The following is a 26,331-nucleotide window of genomic DNA, read 5'->3' on the forward strand; positions in this document are numbered from 1 at the left end:
TCTGTCATGTTGTCTGTTTTCATACATTCTGTTTTGTAATACTGTTTTGGATTGGGTTTGGATAACTAGTTTTCACACCAGTTTATGTCACAAATCTCCAAATTGTCCTGTATGAAACTATACTTTCTGCAGTGATATCTAAAATTGCTGTAAATCATTAGTCAAATCAATAGTACCTGACATGACTGGTGGTTAAAATATGGAATCCCAAGCACAAATTTTAGATTGGGCAGTATTAAATTGTCTAATTAGAGCAGCAGTCTAAGGCCCCTTTCACATGGGGCAGTGGAGGTGCGGTGACGGTATAGCGGCGCGATTTTTAGCGCCGATATACCGCCGTATTTTCCGTGATATTCGGCCGCAATGTGCCGCTGTAGAGGCGCATTGCGGGTGGTATTACCGCGGTTTTCCATTGATTTCAATGGGAAGGAGCGGTAAACACCCCGCTCCTATACCACTCCAAAGATGCGGCTAGCGGGAGTTTTGAAGCGGTCCTACTAGCGCACCGCTTCAGTTGAAGCCTGCAGGGCACAATTTTTCAGGCGTTATAGCAGCGCTATTTTTAGCGCTGAACCGCCTGAAAAACGTGTCAGTGTGAAAGGGGTTTAATTCTTGCTGCTGGGGTTGAGGGCTGCATGCAGATGGCAGAGGCCATCAAGCCATGTACACTGAAATGACAGGCTGTCAGTGGCCACAGCTACTCGTGCAAACCTCACCGGCAGTGATCGTGCCTGGATGCTGTTCTGCTTTTTAAAGCTGAACTCCCGCCTTTGATACACTTTACATAGTTGGTTTGGGCCAGCCGACATCTTTTACCCTTTAAAATCTCCATAGGCGACGTTTAAAAAATTCTACAGGTTACCAGTTTTGAGTTGGAGGAGGTCTAGAGCTAGAATTATTGCTCTCGCTCTAACGATCGGCGATACCTCACATGTGTGGTTTGAATACCGTTTACATATGCGGGCACTACTCACGTATGTGTTGGCTTCTGCGTGCGAGCTCGTCGGGACAGGGCGCATTTTCTGGCACCTAACTTTTTTAGCTGGCTCCTAGATTCGTCAAACCCTGGTGTATGGCCTGCTTAAGGCTTACCTGTAGCGACCCTGGATATCTCCTAAACTTGCACGGTTTAGGAGATATCCCCCTGTGTCTGCATGTGCCGAAGTGATCGGCACTGAAGCAATGGCACATTGTGATGTGCCATTACCGGCGGCTCCCGCGCACATGTGCTGAAGTGACGTCATCGCAGCTCCGGCCAATCACTGCGCAGGAGCCTCAATACCCGGAGGTAAGCTCCGTGAGAGATGTCCGCGGTCGGAGGGGGGGTCGAGGATGGCTGCGGGGGCTTCGATCTAAGGTAAGTAATACATAATGAACTAGTGTGCTATGCAGCTTATTATGCCTTTTTGTCTTGCAGGTGTTTTTTTTTTTTTTTTTTAAGGGTTTACAACCAGTTTCACTTGTGAGGCCGCTGGATGTGTGGTATAGACTCTACTGGCCTCTGCTACATTTTATCTGATCGGTGCTCAGTCATTCAGAGAGAGCAATGTATTCTAGCGATAAATACAAAGCTTCTTCTGATTGGCGGAGTCAGAGAGGCGGCCGATGTCATAACCTCTGACTCAGCCAATCAGAGGAAGCTTTGTATTGATTGCTAGAATACGTTACTTTCTCTGAATGCCTGAGCACCGATCAGATACTCTGTTCCAGGTATGAGACAGGAAGTCTCGGCTCGAACTTGGAACACAGGGGCAAATCCACAAAAAACCTGCCTAACTTAACTTTTAGCAGTTAAGTTACACTGGCGGAAAATTTCTACCTAAGTGCCCGATCCACAAAGCACTTACCTAGAAATTTTCGGCTGTGTAACTTAAGTGCCTCCGTCGCAAGGCGGTCTTCTCATCCAGGGGGCGATGACAATTTAAATGAGGCGCGCTCCCGCGCCGGACGTTCTGCGCATGCGTGTGACGTCATTTTTCCCGACAGGCAGCGTGCGAAATTACGTTACGTCGGGCTTTGTGGATTGCGACGGGACAATAAAGTTGCGTCGGGTAAAAAAAAAGTTACGCGGCGAAAAATAAAATTTGAAATTTAAAAAAAATAGCGGCGATCGAAAAAAAGGTATGTTTTTACAAGGTGTAAACCGTTTACACCTTGTAAAAGCATCCCTAATTTTACGCATGCAAAACGTAACTTACGCAGAAAACACAAAGCTAAAAAGCTTTGTGGATTTGCCTAAGTACTCATTTGCATACGCAAAGCAGCATTTCGACTCGAAATGCCCCCAGCGGCGGATGCGGTACTGCATCTTAAGATCTGACAGTGTAAGTGTCTTACAGATGTCAGATCTTATGCCTATCTTTGGAAAAATCCTTCTGTGGATCAGTTCCAAAGATAGGCACAGGGATACGCAGGCTGAACAGCAGTTCCGCCTGCGTATCTCTTTTGAGGATTTGGCCCACAGTGTGCTGTATGCACCCCCCTCCCTTTAGTAGGCTCAATGAGCAGGGCTCTCCTATTCCTTCTGTATTGAACAGTAATGTTGTACTGTCCCTATTGCATTGTAAAATGCTGCGTAAACTGTTGACTCTATATAAATCCTGACTAATAATAATAATCTGTATGTAGCCTGACCTACATAGTTTATACCGCACATATAGCGGCCTCACATGTTGGTGAGGAACAAGCTTGGCCAAACAAACTATGTAAAGTATATCGAAAGCTGCTTTTAAACTCTGTCCATGCAACTGATTTAATTGTGTGAGTGTCTCCTGAAAATTCAATCTCCTATTTACTTGGTATTGGTGACAGGTCTGCATACCTGCTGAGCCCATAAGGGGTTTCCACCCTTCTTGCACAGTTTGTGGTTCGGCATACCTACTGTACCCATTTTGCTGGTGTACCCATCATTCCTGTATGGAGTTTTCAGGTCTGCACCCTGGCTGTGCCCATTATGAGAGGCTCCTACTATGCCTCAGTAGAGTCCCCACGTCTTGGTAGAGTGAGAGGGAAATGCTCAAGGGGGCACCATTTCTTGTCACTAATGTGAAAGATGAGATTCCCCCTCACTTTGGGGCAATATATTATTCCAACGCTGGGGGAATAAAAGAAACCTTTCTCTCCCACACTATCCAAAGCTAACCAGCAACAAAAAAAAGGCAAGAATTCAACATTGAAGGGGAAGAGCCCCCCCCCCCCCCCCCTTTTTTTTTTTTTCTTCAGATTTTTGTATTTGTAATGTTCTCTGCATAACAATTGGCTGGATGGAACGACATTCTGTAGTACCATTTGTGGTATTGCATTATTCACCCATCACCTGTTTAAAACTGATAGATTATTCTTTCATCATTAAAGGGGTGGTAAAAAAATGTTTTCCCTGAATAGCTTCCTTTACCTTCGTGCAGTCCTCCTTCACTTGCCTCATCCTTCCATTTTGCTTTTAACCACTTAAGACCTGGACCATTATGCAGGTTAAGGACCTTGCCCCTTTTTGCGATTCGGCACTGCATCGCTTTAAGGCTGCATTCACACTATAACGCTGCGTATGTTGCCGCAACAAATTGCGGCGTATTGTACCGCGATTTGCCGCGACAAAACTGGTCGTTTTTAACCTTTTTTTTTTTTTTACAACACATTGTTGTCTATGCCGAAAGCCGCCTGAAAAAAAGGGTCCGGGACTTGTTTTCAGGCGTACAGCGTTTCGGCGTGAGATGTGAACCATCTCATAGAAAACAATGTAAAATCGCCCCTCCAGCGGCACGAGAGTCGGGCGTAAATACGCCAAGGTGTGAATGCAGCCTAACTGACAATTGCGCGGTCGTGCGACATGACTCCCAAATAAAATTGGCGTCCTTTTTCCCCCACAAATAGAGCTTTCTTTTGGTGGTATTTGATCACCTCTGCAGTTTAATTTTTTTGCACTATAAACAAAAATACAGCGACATTTGGAAAAAAATGCAATATTTGTTTCTTTTTGCTATAATAAATATCCCCCAAAAATATATAAACCTTTTTATTTATTTTTTCCTCAGTTTAGGCCGATACGTATTCTTCTACCTATTTATGGTAAAAAAAACAACGCAATAACCGTTTATCGATTGGTTTGCGCAAAATTTATAGCGTTTACAAAATAGGGGATAGTTTTTATTGCATTTTTATAAATTTTTTTTTTTTTTTTACTACTAATGGCGGCGATCAGTGATTTTTTTTTTCTTTTTTTCGTGACTGCAACATTTATGGCGGACACATCTGACAATTTTTTTTTAAATTTTTTTATTTGTAAAACAGGGATAAGGCCGCGCGGGCCGACAAGCAAAAGAAAATACATCAGTACACACAGTGCACGCAGTGCATCGAGTCCACATCTGACAATTTTGACAAATTTTTGGGACCATTGTCATTTTCACAGCAAAAAAAATAAAATAAAAATAATTTAGTCTGGAATACCACAAAAACAAATGACTAAAAACATTGACAACTGTCTGACGACCCCCATCCCCCCTTTTTTGTTAACCAGTTGGTAATTTTATGTGTTTCTAGGCCTGGGACATGCTGAAAATCAGCTCATCTTTCTAACAACTTCAGGTGCAGATAGTTTTTTTTTTTTTTTTTCTTTTTAGTTAAAAATTCACCTTGCACTACTCTAGCGTCAACCCACCCCTTGATCTGTGATTGGTGGCTGTGAGAGGAGCCTTTTTTTGTGTTGCTCTTTCTTTCATTGGAGAACAAATTTTGTGGTTTACTATACAAGCTGGGTGATTTCTTTTAATGATTTGCTAATTGGAGGTGGCGCAACTGTCTGTTTCAACTTGTCTTCTCAAGGCTGAACTTTTTGTCAGCAACAAAGGGTAATTGTCTGTGGCATTTACTGGTGACATAATCCCCATACTGGAGACGAGCCCCATTCTTCATATACAAGTGATGTTAACACTTTCTATGCACATGCAGCCAGGTCAGACTTGGTACTTTCATGTCTTCATGTAGGTGCTTGCTGTACTTCGATGTATATTTACAAGCTATGAAACATAACCAGACAGCTTTTGAAAATCACAAAACCCAAGGTACGCCATTGTGCAGCTATATATGCTTTAAGCACTTCAACTACAATGGCTCGCGGGAACTTGCCGACCTGCCGCAGTATGGCGGTGTCTTAAAAATCAGACCAGACAGGGCTGTGCTGTGGGTCAGATCTGTCAAAATTTTGGCACATAATGGACAAAAAAAAAATTGATTGGCAGGAGAATGTGTCTACGTACGATATGAATATTATTGTATACATGTAGCACCCTCCTACCTTAGGTAGGTGCTAGTGTAGGTTTTTGGTGTAACCTGCCAGCGCAGGTAAATTTAATCAGGCCTATACTGTGAGCTAGGCCTGTTTGTTTTGATCTGGGGACAGGGGAGTGGTTTAGTATAGCAGTAGGTGATATAATATATTACACACACAGTCTGCTGGGGGAGGATTTGTCAGCTGGGTGAACTGGATGATGGAGTGTTAAAGGGGTTATAAAGGTACTTTTTATTTTTTATTTTTTTTTACATATAAGTAATCTGTCATATACATATATCGATAAATGTTATTCATTCCATTAAAAAAAATGAATTACCTGTGAAATCAGTACTTGTTTATCTTCCTCCTGCTTTCCTCTCTCATTTCTATGCTGTATTTCCGGGTTTGCAGTGCGCATGCATTAAAGCGACGTCACGGCAGCCACGGAACTACATTTCCCATTAGGCTTAGCGGCATCGCGCATGCGCATTGCCATTTTTCTTCAATCGTGCCTATGGAACAAGCGACATTCTCGTTCACACGCCGCCCACTGTAAACACCCATTTTCGCCTCCCCAGCTTTAGGAATCCAAGTCTCAAGACAGCAAGGGGGCGGAGTCAAGGCGGGCAGTGAATCTTAGTAAAACTAAGGCAAGGGAGGTGGCGCTGCAGTGTCGTAGACACACCCACTAACCCCCAGCCCCTGTCTCTGTGAAATGTTGAGAGCGTCTCCACGCAGGGCTATAGTCCAAGGGATGGGGCGAGCACGATCACTCACCACCAGGCAAAATGGCTTGCATGACGGTGACAAGTTTCATGAAGAGTAACAAAGTGTTTTGTGACATTTCGAAGGAAAATCGAAGGAACGGGTAAGTGAACTAGCACTGTATTAGCTTAAAGGAAGCTAGTTGTCAAATAAATAAAAAATTTACCTTTACAACCCCTTTAAGCCTCATACATACGATCCGATTTTCTGCGGACAAAGAGTAGGACTTTTTTGTCCGAAGGACGTTGGCCATGAACTTGTCTTGCATACAAACTGCAAATAATTGCTAGCCAACAAAAGCAAAACTGTGGTTTTTCAGCTCTTTCGCGCCACCCTTTAGGCAACTTCTGCTAATGTTGTGTTATGGTGAGCATTGCTTCCAAGCATGCTATTTGGACTTTTGTGTGAAGGACTTGTGTACACACGCTCGGATAATCCGACAAAACACATTTGTTTGCGGACAATTTTAAAGCATGCTATTCCACATTTGTCCGGAAAATCCATCAACAATTGTCCGATGGAGCGTACAAACGGCCTGTCATCACACAATTCCTGTTGGATAATCCGGACAGATATCTTGTTTATTTAGCGGCATGTCTGAAGGTCAGTGTTCTCTAGCAGTTGTGTTATCTAGTTGGAGGAACAAGTAAGGGCAAAATATAAGATTAAAAACTTCAGCTTTAAGGAAACTGTAGCAGGTTGGAATTTTTAAAGTGTTAATTTACTTGTTATTTACCAATGCTTCTATATATTGCAGGTGTTTGTACTTTCTTGATAGTTCTTGTGTACCTTTTTTATACTGTTGATCGGTTGAAATATAGTGCCACCTTCTTTCACTGTTTTTTACCATGCATTTTTTGTCTTTCAGGTACATGTACTGGACTGACTGGGGTGAAGTGCCAAAGATCGAGCGTGCGGGGATGGATGGGATACAACGATCTGTTATTATAGAGACTGACATATATTGGCCAAATGGCCTGACATTGGATTATGAAGAGCAGAAGCTTTACTGGGCTGATGCAAAACTCAGTTTCATCCACAAGTCCAACCTGGATGGCACATTTCGGTAAGTGCTGGAGCTGTTTATTGCAGGGCTTATCAGCTGTGTTCTGTTCTAGAAGTTTAATCAAATAGGTAATATTTAAAGTGGGGGTTCACCCTATTAATAAAATGAGGCATAGTAGCGCGAGCTACAGTATGCCTGTCTTTATTTTTTTATCCCCGTACTCACTGTGCAACCGTAGAGACAAGATTACGACTCCCAGCGGGGAATGGGCGTTCCTATGGAGAGAGAAGGTGATTGACGGCCGGCTCTGGCACGTCACGCTTCTCTGGAAATAGCCGAAATAGGACTTGGCGCTTCACGGCGCCTGTGCATAGTCTGTGCACAGGCGCCGTATAGCGCCGTGAAGAGCCGAGACCTGTTCCGGCTGTCTTCGGGGAGTTTGACGTGCCAGAGCCGGCCGTCAATCACCTTCCCTCTCCATAGGAACGCCCATTCCCCGCTGGGAGTCGTAATCTTGTCTCTACGAGTGCACAGTGAGTACGGGGATAAAAAAATAGACAGACATACTGTAGCTCGCGCTACTATGCCTCATTTTATGCTAAAAAGTTGTCATGGAGGGTGAACCACCGCTTTAAGGCATGTGTCAGTGGGCTTTGGGGTGTGCTAATGGCCTTGGTTTGTCATAAATTTATATATATATATATTTTTTTTTTTTTTGGGGGTATTTTAATGCAAAAAAAACGCAATGCAAACATTTTTAAATGTTAGGTCGAGTAGATACCAAACATGTCACACTTCAAACAATGTAAATTTTACTATCCATAGGTGACACTTTAAAATCCTTTACATGTTACCACCTTAGATTTTCAAAGAAGGCCTAGTGCTAGAAGTAAGATCTGATGTTCGTGGTGATTCCTCACATGTGTGGGACAATCGTTTGAACATGTTTGGGACTGCACATTAGTTTGCCTTTGAGCATGGGGGCAGTTTGCATTTTTTTTTTTCCTTTAAATTTTTTATTTCTTAACCACATCTCGCCCGGCCACTGCATATTTACGGCCGTGTGGGCACTTCCTCCTTCTAAGTGGACATTCAAGAACGTCCCTCAAAAAGAGGGGGATTGCCCGCGCAGCGGCGCTATCCTGATGCGCTCGTGTCACCCGGACACGGCACATCTCCGATCGGCACGAGGGCTCTGTGATTTGGCCCTCCTGAATACATGACGGCCGTGTCCAGTCACGGCCATTATGTGATGTAAATAGAGAGCCGGTTGCTAGGCGATCGGCTCTCCTCTGCTCACACAGAAGTTGTCAGTAAGGAGAGCGGATCTCTACAGCCGGCTGGTGATCAGTGAGTATGAGCTGTTTTATAGCTTTTTACACACCGATCACCAGAAAAAAAAAAAAAAAAATACGTCAAAATACGTATCGGCCTTAACTGAGAAAAAAAATTAGTTTTTTTTTTTTTTTTAAATTGGGATATTTATTATAGCAACAAGTAAAAAATATATATATATATTTTTAAAATTGTCGCTCTTTTTTTTGTTTATAGCTCAAAAAATAAAAACCGCAGAGGTGATCAAATACCACCAAAATAAAGATCTATTTGTGGGGAAAAAAGGATGTCAATTTTGTTTGGGAGCCACGTCGCACGACCGCGCAAATGTCAGTTAAAGCGACGCAGTGCCGTAAGCTGAAATTTCGCCTGGGAACGAAGGGGGTTTATGTGCCCAGTAAGCAAGTGGTTAAAAGGCACTAGCCCCACTGGAGTACCCACATCCCCCAAATCACATACAAACGATAGATGCTATCCCAGTTTGCCTGCAAAGGTGGAAATGCACTTTAAACTCGATCGGAAATGCCTGTCAACACAGGCCCTTATAAAACTAGCTCAGGTAAAAACATAAGAAGTAGAGATTTATTTAATCTTTTTTCATCTTTTGAAGTCTGAATTTTTTTTCTCCCAAAGCACATATTTTTAAAATGCATTTTTGGAAATCTTTTAATTTCACACTAGAGGTGATCACATCTTAATCACAAGAACGTACACAATACTGCATGATTTTATTTTGATCTGGGGCAGATTCCAATAAGCGCCCCCCCGCAGACCCCACAACCACTAGCCAGGGTTGTGGTGAAGAGGCCGTTGTCCCCATCAACATTGGGGACAAGGGCCTACCGCTGCACCGCATATCTATGAACCGGCTCCATAGAAAGCCTGTTTGATTCACATGTCATCATGCAGATCGGATGCAGTCCAATTCTCATATGTGAATGGAACCAAAGTCATTTGATTGAAATGGAAAAACAGTGAACTTGTATTTACAAAGGCAGAAGGCTGCAACAGTAGTACAGATTTCATGTTAAAGTGTATGTAAACCTAAACCATTAACTTCTCTTTATTTGCTCATTTTTTTTTTCTGCTGAATATATCCTTAAAAGCATTTTGTTATCTGAATGAGGAGGGGTGCTTCGTTTTTCGTATTGCTTAAAAAATGAGGTAGGCAGGGCTGACACCATACACTTGGAAATTTGGAGCCAAAAATACTCTTACTGTCATATTAAAGAGGAAAATAGGAGCTCACTATCTGGGAAATTCATTAAGGATGTCATAGACACCCTTTAGAGATCTGTCATATTGCTGCACAGGTAGTCTTGGTGTTTGAGCCTGATTCATGTATCTGTTGGTGCCCACACGGGAGACATAGTGTCAATATCGGATCCTCCTTCCTCTGTGCACTCCCTCCCTGGTCACTGCGCGAACTGAGAAACTAGTTCTTCATGAGGCCTGTCTGGCTGTTGATTCACAGTGCATAGCAGTGGGTGTATCCATAGACTGTTTAGTTTAATAGTAGCTTTGGAATCTGCCATGCACTCTCGGTCAAAAGTAAGGCAGACTTGATGTGCTACTAATGTTTTAATTGCCCATCAGGCTTCGGTAACCCTAGTACACAAGTAATTTCTCAGATATGGACATTGCCATGTAAGGGTAATGATATCACTATGTCTGGCTGCATTGTTTACTTTTAGCTGCAGAGACTCCCAGGTGACAACTGAATGGGCTGGGGATAGAGCACTGTGCAGGAAGCGGTCATGTTAATATTAATGACAGCTTTTCAGCACAGACATGCCCCACCTCATCGGAATTACTGCCAGTTTCCTAATCTGCAACTAGCGGTAATTCTTTAAGAACCTGTTGCTTCTATAATGCTGGGTTCTTGAAAAGTGAGAAACAGACAGGGATGATCAAGAAGTAGGTGCATCTATTCACACTGAGCAGCACCAGGCGTTGGTGGTAAAGCGCTGCTATTTTTAGCGGCGATTTACCATTGTTTTTGCAGGCGCCAAAATTGCAAGTAAAGAAAGCTTGAAGGCTTCACAGCCGGTTTCCTACTGCGCGTGTACAAGTCACGCTGCACTTTCTGAATGGTCCCGCTATATTCTGGGACACACGCAGGTCCCAAAGGGCAGCATGGGTGAGAAGGAGGGGTCAGCTATGTCTTGGATCGCTGTGTGGTGATCTTACTGGGAAGTGGGTACCGGTCAAAAAAGATTGTATAACCTTCTCCTTGCCAGTTTTAACCCTCTAAATGCTGGACGACGTTACTGAAGCCATATGCGTTGTACGCAGTTGCAGGGTGGTTGCAGTATGGCCTCATTCGCTTGATTGTGATGGGGAAAATTCTTATTGCAGCAGTCATTTAAAGCGTCGTGGCTTTGTCATGAGTACAACCCCTGACCACTGCCTTCCCAGTTATATAGGGAGTTGGTGGTAAGGCGGTAAAAATGCGATTCAACTGCAGGGTTTTACTGCCCACAACTGTAAATGAGCCCTTAAGGAACAGAAGTGCCCAAACAGTTCACTGCTATTTTTCCAGAAGGGATTTAAAGCGCTTGTAAACCACGGATGTTCAATGTTAAAAACCCTGTAAGGCAATGGCATAATGTGCTAGTTTCATCGAACATGGAACAAAGCCCTCCAGTTCCTTTAAGGTCCCCGATGAGAGAGCTCACATGTACCCCCCCCCCCCCCCCCCCCTTCGTCTGTCGTCTGGGCTTGCAAGCTTCAGCCCTGTGACTGGCCAGAGCCGCGATTACAGCAATCCCACGCATGCACGCTGGAGCCCTGGGTTACCAGATTAAAGCTCTGAAGTTCCGCCCAGGTATGCCAGACCTTCAGAATACATGCACCAGTGATGTCACTGGCTGCATGCAGGGTGAATACCCCCTCCTAAACTGTGCACGTTTAGGAGCCATTCATTTTCTTTACAGGTAAGCCTTGCCTATAGGTTAAAAAAATTCTAAGTGGGGTTTACAACCACTTTAGGACAAAAGTTATACCTTGGTGTACTGCTTAAGCACATTTACTTTTTCTAGATGTATAGATTGGATGCGGGTGCATTGGTTTTCTTTTAAAGCTTTAATTCCTTAATTTTGTCTGGTGATCGGTGGGTAACGCCCCACCTGTCCCTACATTCACTCCTCTGCTGTATTTATGAGGGAGCAATATAGCCACCCTTGGACAACCGCAGCATTAATCCGTGGAGAAGGTAGTTTTAACTAGTAGATGAACAAAAATAATTTGGATACAGTGTTGCATGACTGAGTAATTTGTCATTCAGAGTGTGACGGCGCAATTTTTTTTAGAGATGCACTGAAATTTAAGCGGCCGTTAATATTTTCGGCATTTTACAGATGAAGAAAAAAGTGCAGTAATGGTACCAAAAATGTTATGAGTTTACTGTGCTTGTGTGTTTTTCATGGGTCATGTGACTCAAAAAGCGCATCAAAAACTCAACAATGGTGTGTAATCGATGCGTTCTTGCTGCGTTTTAAAGCATTTCAGTGAGGTGCGTTTTTGTTGTGGTTTTTTCTAATGGACCAAAAATGCAGCAAGCAAGGTTTTTACCACATGGAAGCAAAATAAATCAGTGTGAAGACCTACATAGAATTTAAAGGGATGTTTTTTAAAATTGGCATTTTTGGTTTTGGCTGAGTTGTCTTGAATTTTTGGTTTTGACACCAAAATTTCCATTTGGTGCACCTCTAGAAGTGTGGCTTTAAAAAAAAAAAGAAAGAAAAAAAATCAGATGACTGCATCACCGATCCCAGTTGCAACTTTCCTGCTCCTCCTCAAAGACCAGACCTAGCCTGGACCGGCTGAGTGACGTCAGCTGACGGTGGGCTTGAGCCCGCTGTTGGCTAACAATGGGTCGCTGAATGAACCGCACTCCTGTGATCCATACTGTATATTGGCTGTTTTAAAAATGGCCTTGGCAGAAATGGGGTGAAATTGTCTGGTATTGCGATGGTTACATTTTTGATACCACTGGTAGAGAGCTCACTACTTACCTGCTGTATTAGGATTATTGACGTATTTGGCCTGTTATATGGATGGGGCCTTGTCAGGGTTTTGATGTGGAGGATGATGTTATGAAGAGAATTGGGTGACAAATTCAGCACTAGTAATCCTGTGTAGCAGCCTTACTTTTGTGTTTACACAGCTGTAGGATATTATGCTGATAGCAATCATTTCCTGATCTCTTTACAAGCCTGAGGCAACCAGTTTCTCTACAGTAGCTTTTTGTTTGCGTCTTCCTGTCAGAAATTTTATTTAACTATTTAGCAAAGATCGTGTATTGGAGGTTGAAGGGCATCTGTGGTCTGCATCCTCATAGTATTTGAGTTTGCCATATTGTATTGTTTCTTTTTTTTAATTTGGGTTTCATGTCCAGATGTTTCAAGTTTAATCTTTGTGCTTCTATATAAATGTATGTTTTTCCTGTTAAAGTATGTACTGTAAATAAGATTCATATTTTCTTATTGAGGTACAATGCTTGTAAAATTAAAGCCCTGTCCTGGCAGAATTGCCTCCAGAAATTGATGATGGGTGCATATGGTGCCCAGATGTTTAAGGTAGCTGTGGCTTACTCAGAATACAGTCAGGGGTTTTGTTGGGTGAGCTAGTGTTTGAGAATACAGCCTGGAGATTTGTGAGAAGCTATTTTTTAAAGAGCCACAAGATATTTTGCGGGACATTTATGAAGCAATTTAGGGACATGAATACAAATCGGCAAAGCGTATGTAACAGCTTGTATGTGTAATTGGGACCCCTGTGAATGAAATCCTGGACAGCAAGCTGAGCAAGATTTGTACAGGTCTGTGAGCATCTGAAATGGGCAGGTTTTATTTTGTTGCACTTTTGAACCTATAGTACAGTTTAGTTGAAAGTACATACTAAAATATACACTAGTTTTCTGCAAACGTGTGCCTCTATTGATAACATTTGAAATGGTTCAAAGAAAAGTTGGACATCTTGCCAAACCGCTCAGTACATAGTTGTAATAACATAAAGTATGTCTCTTTGTGTGCTTAAATGTTTGATTCTGTTTTGGCACTCTTGTTACACACTGCATTACAGATTATCACTTTTGCATGTGCTGTGTGTACCTATTGTGATGTAGACCTCTTTCCCTTCAGTCCCCTGATCATGAATGATGGTGCAGTAGAAGCTAACTTAAAATGGGAGAACATGAGGTGGTGTTAAACCTTTATTGATGGAGGTGAACTCTTTGCAGAATACAAGTATGCATATCATACTTGTACGTTTTATAGATACCTACCCCTTACTGTGCCCTTTATCGGTGTTCAAGTGATACTAAACACAGACTATTTAACTTGCATTGTCCCTTCTATTTCTGTATGTGGACGTAGGCTCTTTACCATGTGATCAGCTGTGTAATGACAGCTGATAACTGTGTAAAAAGTATCCGTTCATATATAATCATAGATCATCCTAATGATTTTCATGTGATCCTTTAAAAATGTTTAACATAAAGCATTCATAATTTTGTGAAAGTCACATACAATCTTTGTGCAGTCTCAAAAAAAGTGTCCAATTTGTTCCAGTATGGCCTCAATGTGAAATCGCCCCGCCTCATGGGCATCTTAGCACCTCAACTCCAGGACCCCACTATTAGGAGGTCAGCCTTGCTTGTTTGGTAAATGTACCAATACTAATAGTGAAAGGTGCAATCAGCGCAAAAATGTGTCAAAATGAATAAATTGATCCCCCCCTCCCCAAATAAATGCAAGCTGAACACTTAAGAAAAGTAGGACAATGCATCATCTCTCCAGGTCTCTTCACATCTTTCATCCAGCTCTGGGATTCAATTTTCCATCGTGTGCCTTGCTGTATTTGAATCGTTCATCAGAGGTTATGATGTTCACAATATCACGATCCTTCCATCTACTGTTGGCAACTATATTTCATGCAAGCTTGTTTTGACTTTTGGAGGCATATGTCCCCCTAAGTTCATTTGTTTCAGGAAGCCTTCATTTCTACCGGTGGCGGGTCATTACACGGAAGAAGTCACAAATTCATGTTTTGATACCTTGCACTCATTCACTTGGTGGAATCTCATCACATATGGACTTTGTTTTATATTCCATATATTTGATATCTAACATTTAGTTGTTGTACATTTTGTAACTTTTGATTTATATATTTGTATGATATATTCAATTATCTATATATTATATATATTTTTTTGCGCTGGTTGCACCCTTGTTTTTTTTATAGAAATGCAGATACACCCGATGGCAAGTTGTCTTATCAGGTCCCTCAGTAATTCACAGCAGGATATAAAACCATATATGGAAGAAAGAAAAATCTAAGTGCTCTCCGTTTTCAAAATTGCTAAAATTTATTGAATAAGCATAAAACTCACAAAGATCCGATCGATCAGTAGCATAAAACAAACGATGGGTTTGTTTCACAAAGGGGAGGCAGCGGGCGACGTCTGTGTGCTCCTTCCCCGTACGCGTTACGTTTCCATGAACGTCCTCAGCGTAAGGAAGTTTGTGGAAACGTAACGCGTACGGGGGAGGAGCACACAGATGTCACCTGCTGCCGTCCTTTTGTGAAACAAACCTGTTGTCTGTCTGTGTAATGTTCTGATCGATCGGATCTTTGTGAGTAGTTTTATGCTTATTCAATAAATTTTTGCAATTTTGAAATGGAGAGCACTTCGATCTTTCTTTCTTTCTTCCATGTATGGTTTTATATCCTGCTGCGGATTACTGAGGGACCTGATAAGACAACTTGCCATCGGGTGTATCTGCATTTCTGCTTGCTAGACTACCTGGTAACACAGGAGTCCATGCCTTAAGGTGAGAGTGGCCAATCCTATAGTGGTGGAGGGATCACTTATTGTTTTTTGTATCCACGTCACTGGTGAATTTTCAACGGACTCTGGAATTTGTTCGTCACACATCTTCTTGGACTTTCACTCACGTTGAATTTTGAATTTTATTGACTTTTTGGCCCAGGTTTTTTTGCTGTTTTTTTTTTCCCACTTTTTTATCGCATCATTTGAATTTTATGCGCTGCACTAACCTGTTAGTGCCGAAACAACGAATCGATTATGAAAATAATCGATTACAATTTTCATAATCGATTAATCGGCCAGTAACCTAACGGGGGTTAAAAAAACTAAAATTGGCCCTTTATAGTACAAAAAAGCGAATCGTTAATGTAAATATTACTTTTACTGTCCCACAGTAAAAAAATGAACCCCTTACAGTAGCGATTATTTTCTCTTTTTGTACTTATTTTTGTTTTTTAACCCCATTATGTTACTAAACATCTCAGGCCTGGGGTCACACCTCTGTGTTTTCTGGTGCTTTTTGCAAAAACACACTACAGTTCATTTACATGTTTTCCTATGGGACACGTTCACATCCATAATTTTTTTTTTCAGCTGCTGCGTATTTGGAAAGGGCAAGGACTTCTTAACGCAAAACGGTGCTATTTTGTTTTTTTTTAGTTCAATATACTTCAATGGAGAAGCTGCAGAAAAGCATGTAATGTGTTTTTGCAGCAATTTGTGTTTTGTAATCTGCCCAACAAATTGGCCAAAAAAAATGCTATTTTTTTTAAAGGCTGTTATCCGATTAATTGAAACGATAATCGGCCAACTAATTGATTATGAAAATAATCGTTAGTTGCAGCCCTACAATGTACCAATACTGTTCCTCTCCAGGCTCTCCTGTCTCCATGGCCCCAATCTCTCAGGTATAGAGGCAGTCAAAAGGAAGCCTAAAAACTCCAGACCGCTAATATATTTTTATTTAAAGCACTCTGAAATACGTACATGTGCAAGGTTTAAATGAGCAGTTTATGCAGAAATCGCATCCGATCTGACCTTCCAACATGGAGTTCTATGGTGGAATAATGTTTTTGTGGCCTAAGAAGGCTGTATTTCAGATTTGTGAAGTCGTGTTTGAAGAATAGTGACACTCCCCCACCCTCCAAGCACACATAGGACTGCTGAGCTCCTGCCAGCTCTGCTGTGTAAAGTGCTGCCAGCTTTCTTGAACTGTTTGGAGTGATGGAATTCATTCACCCATTAAGAAAATAAAGCCAATCCAAGAGATAACTAGAAGCAAATGGATCTTCCTCTGGTTGCCATCTGACTTGGCTGTGAATGTTTTCTCTATATTCTGTACAAAATGTGTGAATATTGTATAGCTCGTTGACTCCAACATCTCATGTAGATCTATGGTGTCTGTAGGATGCAAGACGCTGCAGTGGAACAAAGCCCTCTGTTAAATGTTGACTCTGAGGTGACAACTTGAGTGCCAAGAAGACGCTTGTCTGGTTAGTGGGCTCCCCTCTCCTGCTATCCCATCCTGATAAATGTGAAACTGCAGGCCATTGTGCTCCCGAGTCACACACAGACTACTGCACTGGCCATCGGTTCATATGAGAGTACATGCATTATAGTTGCTGTTCAGCAGAACTGTGCACATACCCTGTTGAATCTGTGTATTTGGCTTTTTAAAGTTTATATTGACTTTAGCCAAGTTGCATTGTTTTCTGTTTAGCGTTGGTAGCGATTGATTTGACTCTTTGTGGTGGTTATTTCCAGAAAGGGTGCGATAGCTATGTAAATAATTCTATCTAGATGTGTGACCGCTGCTCTTCCTGTCCTTGTTAGCCTCTCCACCTCTGTACCAGCAGGAAATGATTATGTGTATTACATGCATCATTAACAAATTCTTCCCACTTCACATCATGACTCTGAATGGCGAAGGCTGGAAGAAGTCTCGTATTCACTGCATTATACAATAAAAACACTCCATCTCCTGATTTTTTTTTTTTTTTCCGTGTCAGAATGAATCTGATATTTGTTCATCCTCATTAATATGTTCTCTTGCTAGTGTTGTCAGATTTGGCATTGACAGATTTCTGATCTCTGTTGATTTCTAAATACCTATGCATGAAACAAATGATTATTTTACCTCTTAGCTGAGCCACGTCTCTGTTCTGTAGGATTAAATTTCTCTTATGGACAGTTGATGACCACTCCAGTGATGCAGACTCTTATAGAATTCTGGTGTAGATCGTGTCGCTATGGAAATGGCACACCTAAGGCAGCCCAAATATAGATTATTATTTTTTTTCCCCCTTGTACACATTTTGAAGTGAATGGGGAATCGCTCACACTGTACCATAGGGAAAAACCCAACAGATTGGGTGTACGGACAATGATCAGGTCTCTGTAGATGGTGTAAACAAGGCCCTAGACCGTTGGAGCAAAGGGGAGAAGAGTCTGCAGGAAACAGTATAGTGGTGGGGAGGATCAATTAGGTGAAAGTGCTTTATCAAGTCTCCTAGACAGAAATCTGGCAATAAACCTTGTAGGGCATGCAATGCAAGGGAGAGTTTTCTGGTGTCCTAGAGTTCAGCTTTAATGGCTCATACACACCTGTGCTTTGGGCCAGACAGCCGATTTTTTTTTTTTTTTTTTTAAATGGCTGGAATGACATGTGTATGTGACTAGCTGTGGCAGGAAGTCGCAAAGCAATGACCGGCACTGCATTTGTATGCAGTTTTTTCATGTGTCTATACATTTAGCGGTTACCTTTTGGTTGGGAATAGCTTATTGGCCTTGGATGCAGTCATCTGCCCCTAACTACAGGTATCTGCTCAATGTGCAAACAGCGGTGGATAGCTGCATTTCCTTTATAAAGCACAGCACTGTTTACTACAAATGTGCTTATCTTCTCAGCATGCTTTGTTTTACAACTTGTAATTGTATATGCACATAAGGACAGCTATATTTGTGATTTAAAGTGGAGTTCCACCCATAAATATAACATTACATCAGTAGTTTTAAAAAAGTCATTAGTCCTTTAAGAAATTTTTTTTTTTTTTTTAGATGCCTTCAAAGTGCTGTTGCTAGGCAGAATAGTTAATCTTCCCTCTTCCTGCACCTAGGTGCTTAAGCTTCCTAACCTACACCGCACAGACTCCTGGGAATGTAGTGGGTGTAACTTTCCAGGAGTCTGTGCACTCCCCAGTCTCGAAGAATCATGTGACTTGGACAGTACAGGTGCTGAAACCTGATCTGAAACCTATTACACTGCTTGTGCAGCACTGAGCATGTGCGAGATGTGCAAGGTTGAAATCCAGGAAGTCATACAGTCTGGCTTCATGATGCCCACACTTAAGATGGCCCCAGTCAATTTCTATTTTATAAAGTGTCTAAATGCTGTAACAACCTAACAAAACGGACCTTAGTTTACAGACTAACTTTACTAGAATACATTAAGCTTGTGTATTACAGGGGTATTTAAAAAGTGAAATTGTGGCCGGAACTCTGCTTTAATGCTAGCTCTGCTCATTTGTGCCTTAAGCTGGCCATAGGTTGAATCTCGAATGGTTCAGCAGGGACAGGCTGAGATTTAAACCATCTATAGGTAGGCTGATTGCACCCAAGTTGATCCATCGGGTTCAACCAACATGTCAGATTTTTACTTGTGATTATTGCCAGAAGCTGTAGCCGCTAGCAATGATCACTGTGTTCTCCCTGCAGGTACAGCTACCTGTACACCCCCTACCCCCGGGGAGAACCCTTTAGCTCTACGGAAGGGATTCCCCCATCAACAGTCGGTCCAAGGAATCAAGCGAAAATTGCATCTATGGACTGCCCAGGTGTTTTTTTTTTTTTTTTTTCCAATCCTTGGTTTGAATTAAACACGATTCCCTCATCCACACACTCAATGTGTATGGGGGCATCCCCCCTTCTGATCTATTCTATTCTATTCTATTCTTACAGCAGGGAGACTCGCACATTGTTTGAATACACGATCAGCGTTGCAGGCTGTAGCATGTATCGCTGATCGAACAGGCAAAATCCAGCAGAGAAGTTGTACAGAGATCCATCTGTACGATCAGTGCCCATATATGGATAGAAAATGTGCCCGTCCCTGCTGAACCGGCCGTATTTATAACTTTTATGAGGGAAGTTTCAGGAAAAAAACTTTCCATAGCCCCCCTGCGTATAACACACAGGCACAGTTTACCCTTTATTTTCAGGGTAAAAAAGTGAGTGTTATACGCCAATAAATACAGTATATCCACGTATGACCAGCTTAACTCCTCTACCTAGTACAAATCTGTCAGGCAGTATCTGTCAGAAAAAAAATAGACTTCCTGCATTTCTTGTACCCAGAGACCATCTGATGGCCAAGGATTTGAGTTTTATATGAGGGATTTTGGGAACTGCAGGAATTTCTGGTGAACAAGTTGTATTTATTTTCTCCAAAGAATGTTTGATTTTGCAAACCAGAGATGTGCATGTTTGAAATAGAAGGTTAACTTAAAATGAGGAAGTTGCCAATTTCTAGTACAGATCGTAGATTGTAAAAATTACACAGGGGGCCAAGTGGGCCCTGGTCGAATGAACTTGGTTATGGAGAACCTACAGATTCAGTGGGAAAGGGGAGATTGCTGTGATTTGGGATGTTTGTGAGACTCTCATAGACCATGTCCTTATCCTAGGAAATCTTCTTTCCCCCTTTTGTTGTGCCGTTTTACCCATGAATTGAGGTTTGGGCACATATTGTATTTTGGTTGCGTGTGTGTGTGTGTGGTTCCAGAACAGACAGAAACTGCACTGGAATAGTTAACGAGAATATGTCTAACCAGCGTGTTTAGTCTTCATACTCCTTCTCCAGGCCTTTGTTCTTCCCAGGGGTTGGTGAACCTAAATTTGTTTTATTTGTAAGTACCAAACGGTTCCAGCTGTGAGGACTCTCTGGCTCAGGGCAAACCTGTTTACTTTAGCTGGCTGCTCACCTCTGGGGGATCTGTTTTTCATTGCTCCCTGTGTCTGATTACACTTGTGATAATCTCCCAGAGCTCCAGGCAGGAAATGGCAGCGGACACAAGCCGTACTTTCCATGATTTTCCATAAAGTCTCCTTTGTTTCACTACGTTCTCAGACTGATTGCATAAAGAGTTCCTTGTGACCAGCTACATGACACAAAATCACTCGCTGGCTTTCATTTGAAGCAGAATGGACCCTGATTAGCACACACAGAAATTTACATGCAAATATTCACTAGATTATATTTAATACTAAAGTCTGGGAGCTTTCCTGAAAATGCTGTTCACAGTGTAGAGGTTTTTTGATTAAAAGCCTTTCAGTATTGCAAACAAACACCAGACTTTGCTTTTCCTAAAAAAAAATAAAAAAAATAAGTAGAGAGCACAGATGGGCATATTATTACAATGTTTTACCAAGGTTAATAGTATTTACCTTGTTACTGTAGCCAGAAATGACTTTCATTACCCTCTGTGATATTACCAGACTCATAATGGCATTTGCTGGGAGGTCAGTTCTTATGGACTTAAAGGGTTTGTAAAGGAAATTATTTTTTTTATCTTAATAGCTTTCTTTACCTTAATGCAGTGCTGTTTTCATGTCCTCATTGTTCGTTTTTGCTCTCAAGTTGCTGTAATTCTTCTCTGATCTCCACACTTCCTGGTTGTCTCAGTACTGGGAGCTTTCTCTCTGTGGTCACTAATCAAGGAGGTGTGATTACTGTGTGTCTAAAACCCCTCAGCACCAATCAGTTTCGTTTTCCAAACCATCACTGCCCTGTATTGGCTCTGTGGCTCTGTACATCACATAAGCAGGCAACAACATGCAAAAACGAAACTAGAAACTGCAGGTACATTATATGATTGATTTTTTATCTATTTTTAATCCTTTTTAAAAGGAATAAGTTAACTATTATGTCTATATACCCTGTAAACAGTCATTTCAGCAAAACATTTTTTTTCCTTTACAACTCCTTTAACCTTGCCCCCAGAACTACTTTTCCAAAGAGACAGAGCCCTTCCTCTATACAAAATGTGTGAGCAAGTTCTTGTGAGTCAAGGCAGTGGCATTGTTTTACTGTAAAAAAGTTACACACTTGTACTTTTTTTTTTTTTTTATGTATAAAGCCATCCTTGAGCTCTGTCAGTTGTCTATTCCTAGGCCAAATATGGCACGGTTCTTGTGGAGCACTACAGTGATTAAATGAATGTGCCTACTGGTAATTTGCCGGATCTTTACACCTTTCAGCCATTATTAAGGTCTCTCACTCTCTCTGGGGTTCTTTAAAATTCTGCATGTTATCCAGTGGGAACTGAGCCAGGAATCTCATGACGTATGCATTTTCTCTATGTCCTTGCATGTGTTTCGTCCTACTTTTGGTTTCCAGTCCAAACATATACTGGTTGGTTATTGGCTGCTGTCTGAAATTTACCCTAATGTGATATTCTTCTGAGCTTGTCTAAAATGCCTGCATCAGTAAAAGCCCTATAGAAATTATAATAGCAATGAATACATGAGCCTTTCTCTCATTCGATTTGAATATTTTTTTTTTGCTGGCTTTAGAAGTTCATGAAGTCATTTCCAACATGGTTTCCTTGTATGGGTGCAAAGAATTAACTAATCAGACAGAGATTTTTTCTTTACTTCACCTTTCCCTCAGCCAAATGAGTTTGCACTTAAGTAGAGTGCCTAATCTGCAGCATAAATGCAAATGTATACTCCTAACAATGAATGGCTGAATATAAAAAAAATTGCAGACTTGTAGGTATCTTTTGACTTTTTCTCTTTGCATTTTTTTTTTTAGACAAACTGTTGTGAAGGGCTCTCTCCCTCACCCATTCGCTCTGACTTTGTTTGGGGACACAATATACTGGACGGACTGGACCACGCACTCTATCCTGGCGTGTAACAAGTACACTGGAGAGGAGCGCCGTGAGGTGGACACTAATATCTTCTCTCCTATGGACATCCATGCGTTCAGCCAGCGGAGACAGCCAAATGGTTAGTACTCAGCCATGTTTGTTTAGTAAAGTAGATTTCAGTTTAAAGTAGCGAAAGTAATTTAGTGTCAATTACTGCCAGGGTGGGTTTGATTTAAATCACTAGTAAAAGGGCTTTATTTAAATCAACTCAATTTTAATCATTTTTAAAGAGCAACTGTCATCTCTGTCCCGCAGCGGCTCCTCCTCTGACCCGCTATTGACTCACCGGGAGTCCCATTCTATTTTTAATGGGACGGCTGGTGATGCGGCAGTGACGCAAAAGGTGAGGGACGTGGCGGCAGCAGGTGAGTGGATGTCTAACAGGCACTGCCATGATGGAACTGAAATGACAAGTGCTCTTTAACCACTTAAAGCGGGGGTTCACCCTATCGACGGGAAAAAAAAAAAAAAATTTTTATCTTACCTTAAAATCAGGCATTGTAGCGCGAGCTACAGTATGCCTGTCCCGAATTTTTTACCCCCGTACTCACCTTGTAGTCGTCCATCGAAGATACCGGGGAATGGGCGTGCCTCTGGAGACGGAGGATGATTGACGGCCGGCTCTGGCGCGTCCCGCTTCTCCGGAAATAGCCGAAATAGGCTTGGTCTTCACGACGCGTGCGCATAGCCTGTGCGCAGGCGCCGTGAAGAGCCGAGACCTACTCCGGCTGTCTTCGGGGAGAGTGACGTGCCAGGGCCGGCCGTCAATCATCCTCCCTCTCCATAGGCACGCCCATTCCCCGCGGGAGCCGGAATCTACGATGGACGACTACAAGGTGAGTACGGGGTTAAAAAAATCGGGACAGGCATACTGTAGCTCGCGCTACAATGCCTGTCTCGATGGTAAAATCATGGGATTGTGGGTGAACTACCGCTTTAAGCAGAAACAGAAAAAAGCAGGCGCAGACTTTAATATAAAAGTAACATCAAAGCACTCGCATAGAAGTAGTAGTATGCAGGCATGTAGATGAGGTCCTGGTGACAGTTCACAACCGCAATCTGTAGTCCCTTGTAGCTGTGGAATCCATTCCCTGTGCTTATGCTGCTAATGGGAGAGCGTGTGCCTGGTTCGCCGACAAGCGGTTTTCGGATAAGTCTCTGCGGCATATACAAAAGAGAGGATGTTGCCCCTGCAGGGAAACCAAAGAGTGGTTTCCCCTGGGACAACCAAGAGGCTACTAGGGCAGTGACGGACAATCAGTGTAATTAAAATTGTGTGTTTAATAAATAGTAACAAATTTCATAGTATAATTTATACACCTGGGACAATCGTACAAGAATAACACTATAAGAGCTAGAATAGCTCTAATTACAACCTGTAATCAATGGCCGGCCAAAAAATGCACTTATGAAGCTAGTTCATGTAGCGTGCAACAAACAACACATAAAGGGACACGGACAATGACAAACATGTGGGACATAAATAACTATGGCGATCCGGACGCCAGATGGGTCACTTTTGCTGTCAATTCTATTCGGAAATCCGATATAGTTAACTTGGCAATAAGCCTACGTGAGAAAAAAAGAGAGAATTGGCAGCAAGAGTGCCCCCGCAGTGGATAACTGAAGTTACCGGACCTAAATTCCGTAGGAATAGTGGTCTTGCATGCATGAACCTGATGGCAAAATCAGATAAAAAGTTCATGTGTATGAGGCTTGGGCATACATTTTGGGTAAATTACAAAATGATAAAGAATGAAAAATAGTTCTTTGTGGGCTGCCCTGCCTGCAAGAAGAATGTGTTGTACAGTTCCTATTTGGTCTCCAGGGATTCCGATGTATGAAGCGGTTAGATGCAGAGTGTAATTAAAGAATTTATATACTACCTCCGAAGATCTGCATTGTAGACTTCCTGATGTTAGCAGAACATGTGAAAAAAGATTTTGGAACGATCTTACCAGTAAGGTTCACAGTGATCCGGGATCCGTTGGCTAATGATTGCCTCCTAACTGTTGTGTTGTCCAGTCGCTGTAATCGGCGTCTGTGATCAGTCAGATGCGCCTATGTGTGTCAGCGTACGGGGAGGATGATGCGGCCAAACAGTCCGGTCATGTGATTCAGTTCCCACAGATCCGCTGGGCTGGCAAGTCCAGCTATACAATTCAGGAAGTAGGCGATATGTGACTCCGGTGCGCACCAGGTATTTGGTGCTCTCTAGTAGTAGTATAGAGCATCCGCTCGCTTCATCTCACTCGCGAATTTCCGCGAGTCACCGCTTCAGTTTCCCGCTGCTGTGGGGCATTGAAAGAGTGGCGTCCGGAGCCGTGATGACGTCAACGCGTTTCGTAGTGTTGATACGCAACTTCGTCTGGACGGTGAGAGAGAGGCGTGCGTCGCTCCTTTATATGCTATCGGCGCACGCCTGTCTCTCATTAATTAAAAAATTGAAAAAATATACGGAGTTCCGTTTAATAGACTTAGATGTCATTTTAGTGCTGAATGCCTCCATCCAATCAAACAGAACCCATTAAGCCTGTCACATATAACGGTACACACATGAAAAGACTATATAGACTCTGCGGCACCAGAGAGAGGGCTGGAGCGCAAACAATGGATCCTGCTGGAACGCAAACGGCCTGTGGGGGGATGACGTCACTGCCGTGGACCAGAATGCAACGCGCTTCGGTGTATGTGCTGCGACCTACAGAGGATCACAGCGCGCACCTTTTTCAAGCCAAGTGTAATGGCTGTGAACACCCTGCGTGGTGTTGCCACCTAATGGTGATAAAATGTAAATACACTCAACAAATTGAGAGATTCACATTAGTAATGGCACATGTTAGACAATGATGAATAATGGTAAAATATGCACTATGCTACCCAGGAAAGGTATAGAAAATACACTAAGACAAGACCCGTAGAAGTTATTAAAAAAAAAAAAAATGTAATCTAAATATAACATTTTATTAAAATACAGGGAAAAGGTTTGGGTTATAGTAACAAGATGCTCTTTTTTTATATATAAAGCAGTGAATTATGAGTGCAAGAAAAATGTTTTTTATATATAAATAAATTAATAGACATATATCTATATCAATTTTTAAAAATATATATACAATGATATGAAGGATTCATTTAAATATAAATATATTAGGGGAAGGGGTAGAAGAATAGAGGGGGGAGAGGGCCAATTTCATTACATTAATAGTGGGGGAAAAAAAAATGATATATTATAATTTTTTCAGAAATTATTATTATGGCTAAAAGAAAAAAGTCAGATTGGCGTCTAAAAAGTTATGTGACAAAGATTGATATGAGGGTTATTACAATATTGTTTGATATTTCTAGTTCTTTGTTAATGCCTCCGGGTTTGAGTGTATCTAAAGAATAAATCCAATAAGTCGCTCTCTCGCAAAGTCGATAATCTTTCGGCTTCCGAGAATTTACTGGAACTTTGTTCTAGAACCCAAACCCTTAGGCCCTCAGTAGATTTATTGTGACATTCTGCAAAGTGACAAGGCACACTGTGTTTGTCCCTGCCGCCCTCTCTTTTTCTTTTATGTTTACCAAATTTTTGGTGGAGTGGTCGTATTGTGCGGCCTACATATAGGAGCTGACAGGGGAAGATGAGTGCGTAAACAACAAATTCAGAGCCGCAATTGTAGAAATCACCACACATATATACGTTTTGCTTTTAGTGGTAAATTGCTTTTGGCCATGATATACAAAGGAACATGTTTTGTAAGAAGCCTTCTTGCATTGAAACATCCCTTTTTAGAGGTATCATAGGGACATACTCTGTTGAAGAGGCTGAGGATGTTTTTAATTTGCTGGGAGCTATTTTGTTTTTCAGGTTGGTAGCTCTTGTATAAGTGGTTCTGGAAAAACAAAATATCTCCCAGCAAATTAAAAACATTATCAGCCTCTTCAACAGAGTATGTCCCTATGATACCTCTAAAAGGGATGTTTCAATGCAAGAAGGCTTCTTACAAAACATGTTCCTTTGTAAATCATGGCCAAAAGCAATTTACCACTAAAAGCAAAACGTATATGTGTGGTGATTTCTACAATTGCGGCTCTGAATTTGTTTTTGCACTCCTCTTCCCCTGTCAGCTCCTATATGTAGGCCGCACAATACGACCACTCCACCAAAAATTTGGTGAACATAAAAGAAAAATAGAGGGCGGCAGGGACA

General features: G+C 41.9%; 1 protein-coding gene across 2 annotated transcripts in view; it reads left to right on the forward strand.

Annotated features, from left to right (window-relative positions):
• Positions 1–26,331, forward strand: part of LRP6 (LDL receptor related protein 6) — a 150,874-nt gene that overhangs the window by 33,030 nt on the left and 91,513 nt on the right. For both annotated transcript variants that reach the window (XM_040345378.1, XM_040345377.1), the window contains exons 3-4: positions 6,903–7,100; positions 22,019–22,215. In XM_040345378.1, coding sequence (XP_040201312.1) covers positions 6,903–7,100; positions 22,019–22,215 — 395 coding nt within the window. The remainder of the gene's footprint in view (positions 1–6,902; positions 7,101–22,018; positions 22,216–26,331) is intronic.

Source organism: Rana temporaria, chromosome 3, assembly GCF_905171775.1.
Source record: "Rana temporaria chromosome 3, aRanTem1.1, whole genome shotgun sequence".
In the NCBI taxonomy this organism is placed as follows: domain Eukaryota; kingdom Metazoa; phylum Chordata; class Amphibia; order Anura; family Ranidae; genus Rana; species Rana temporaria.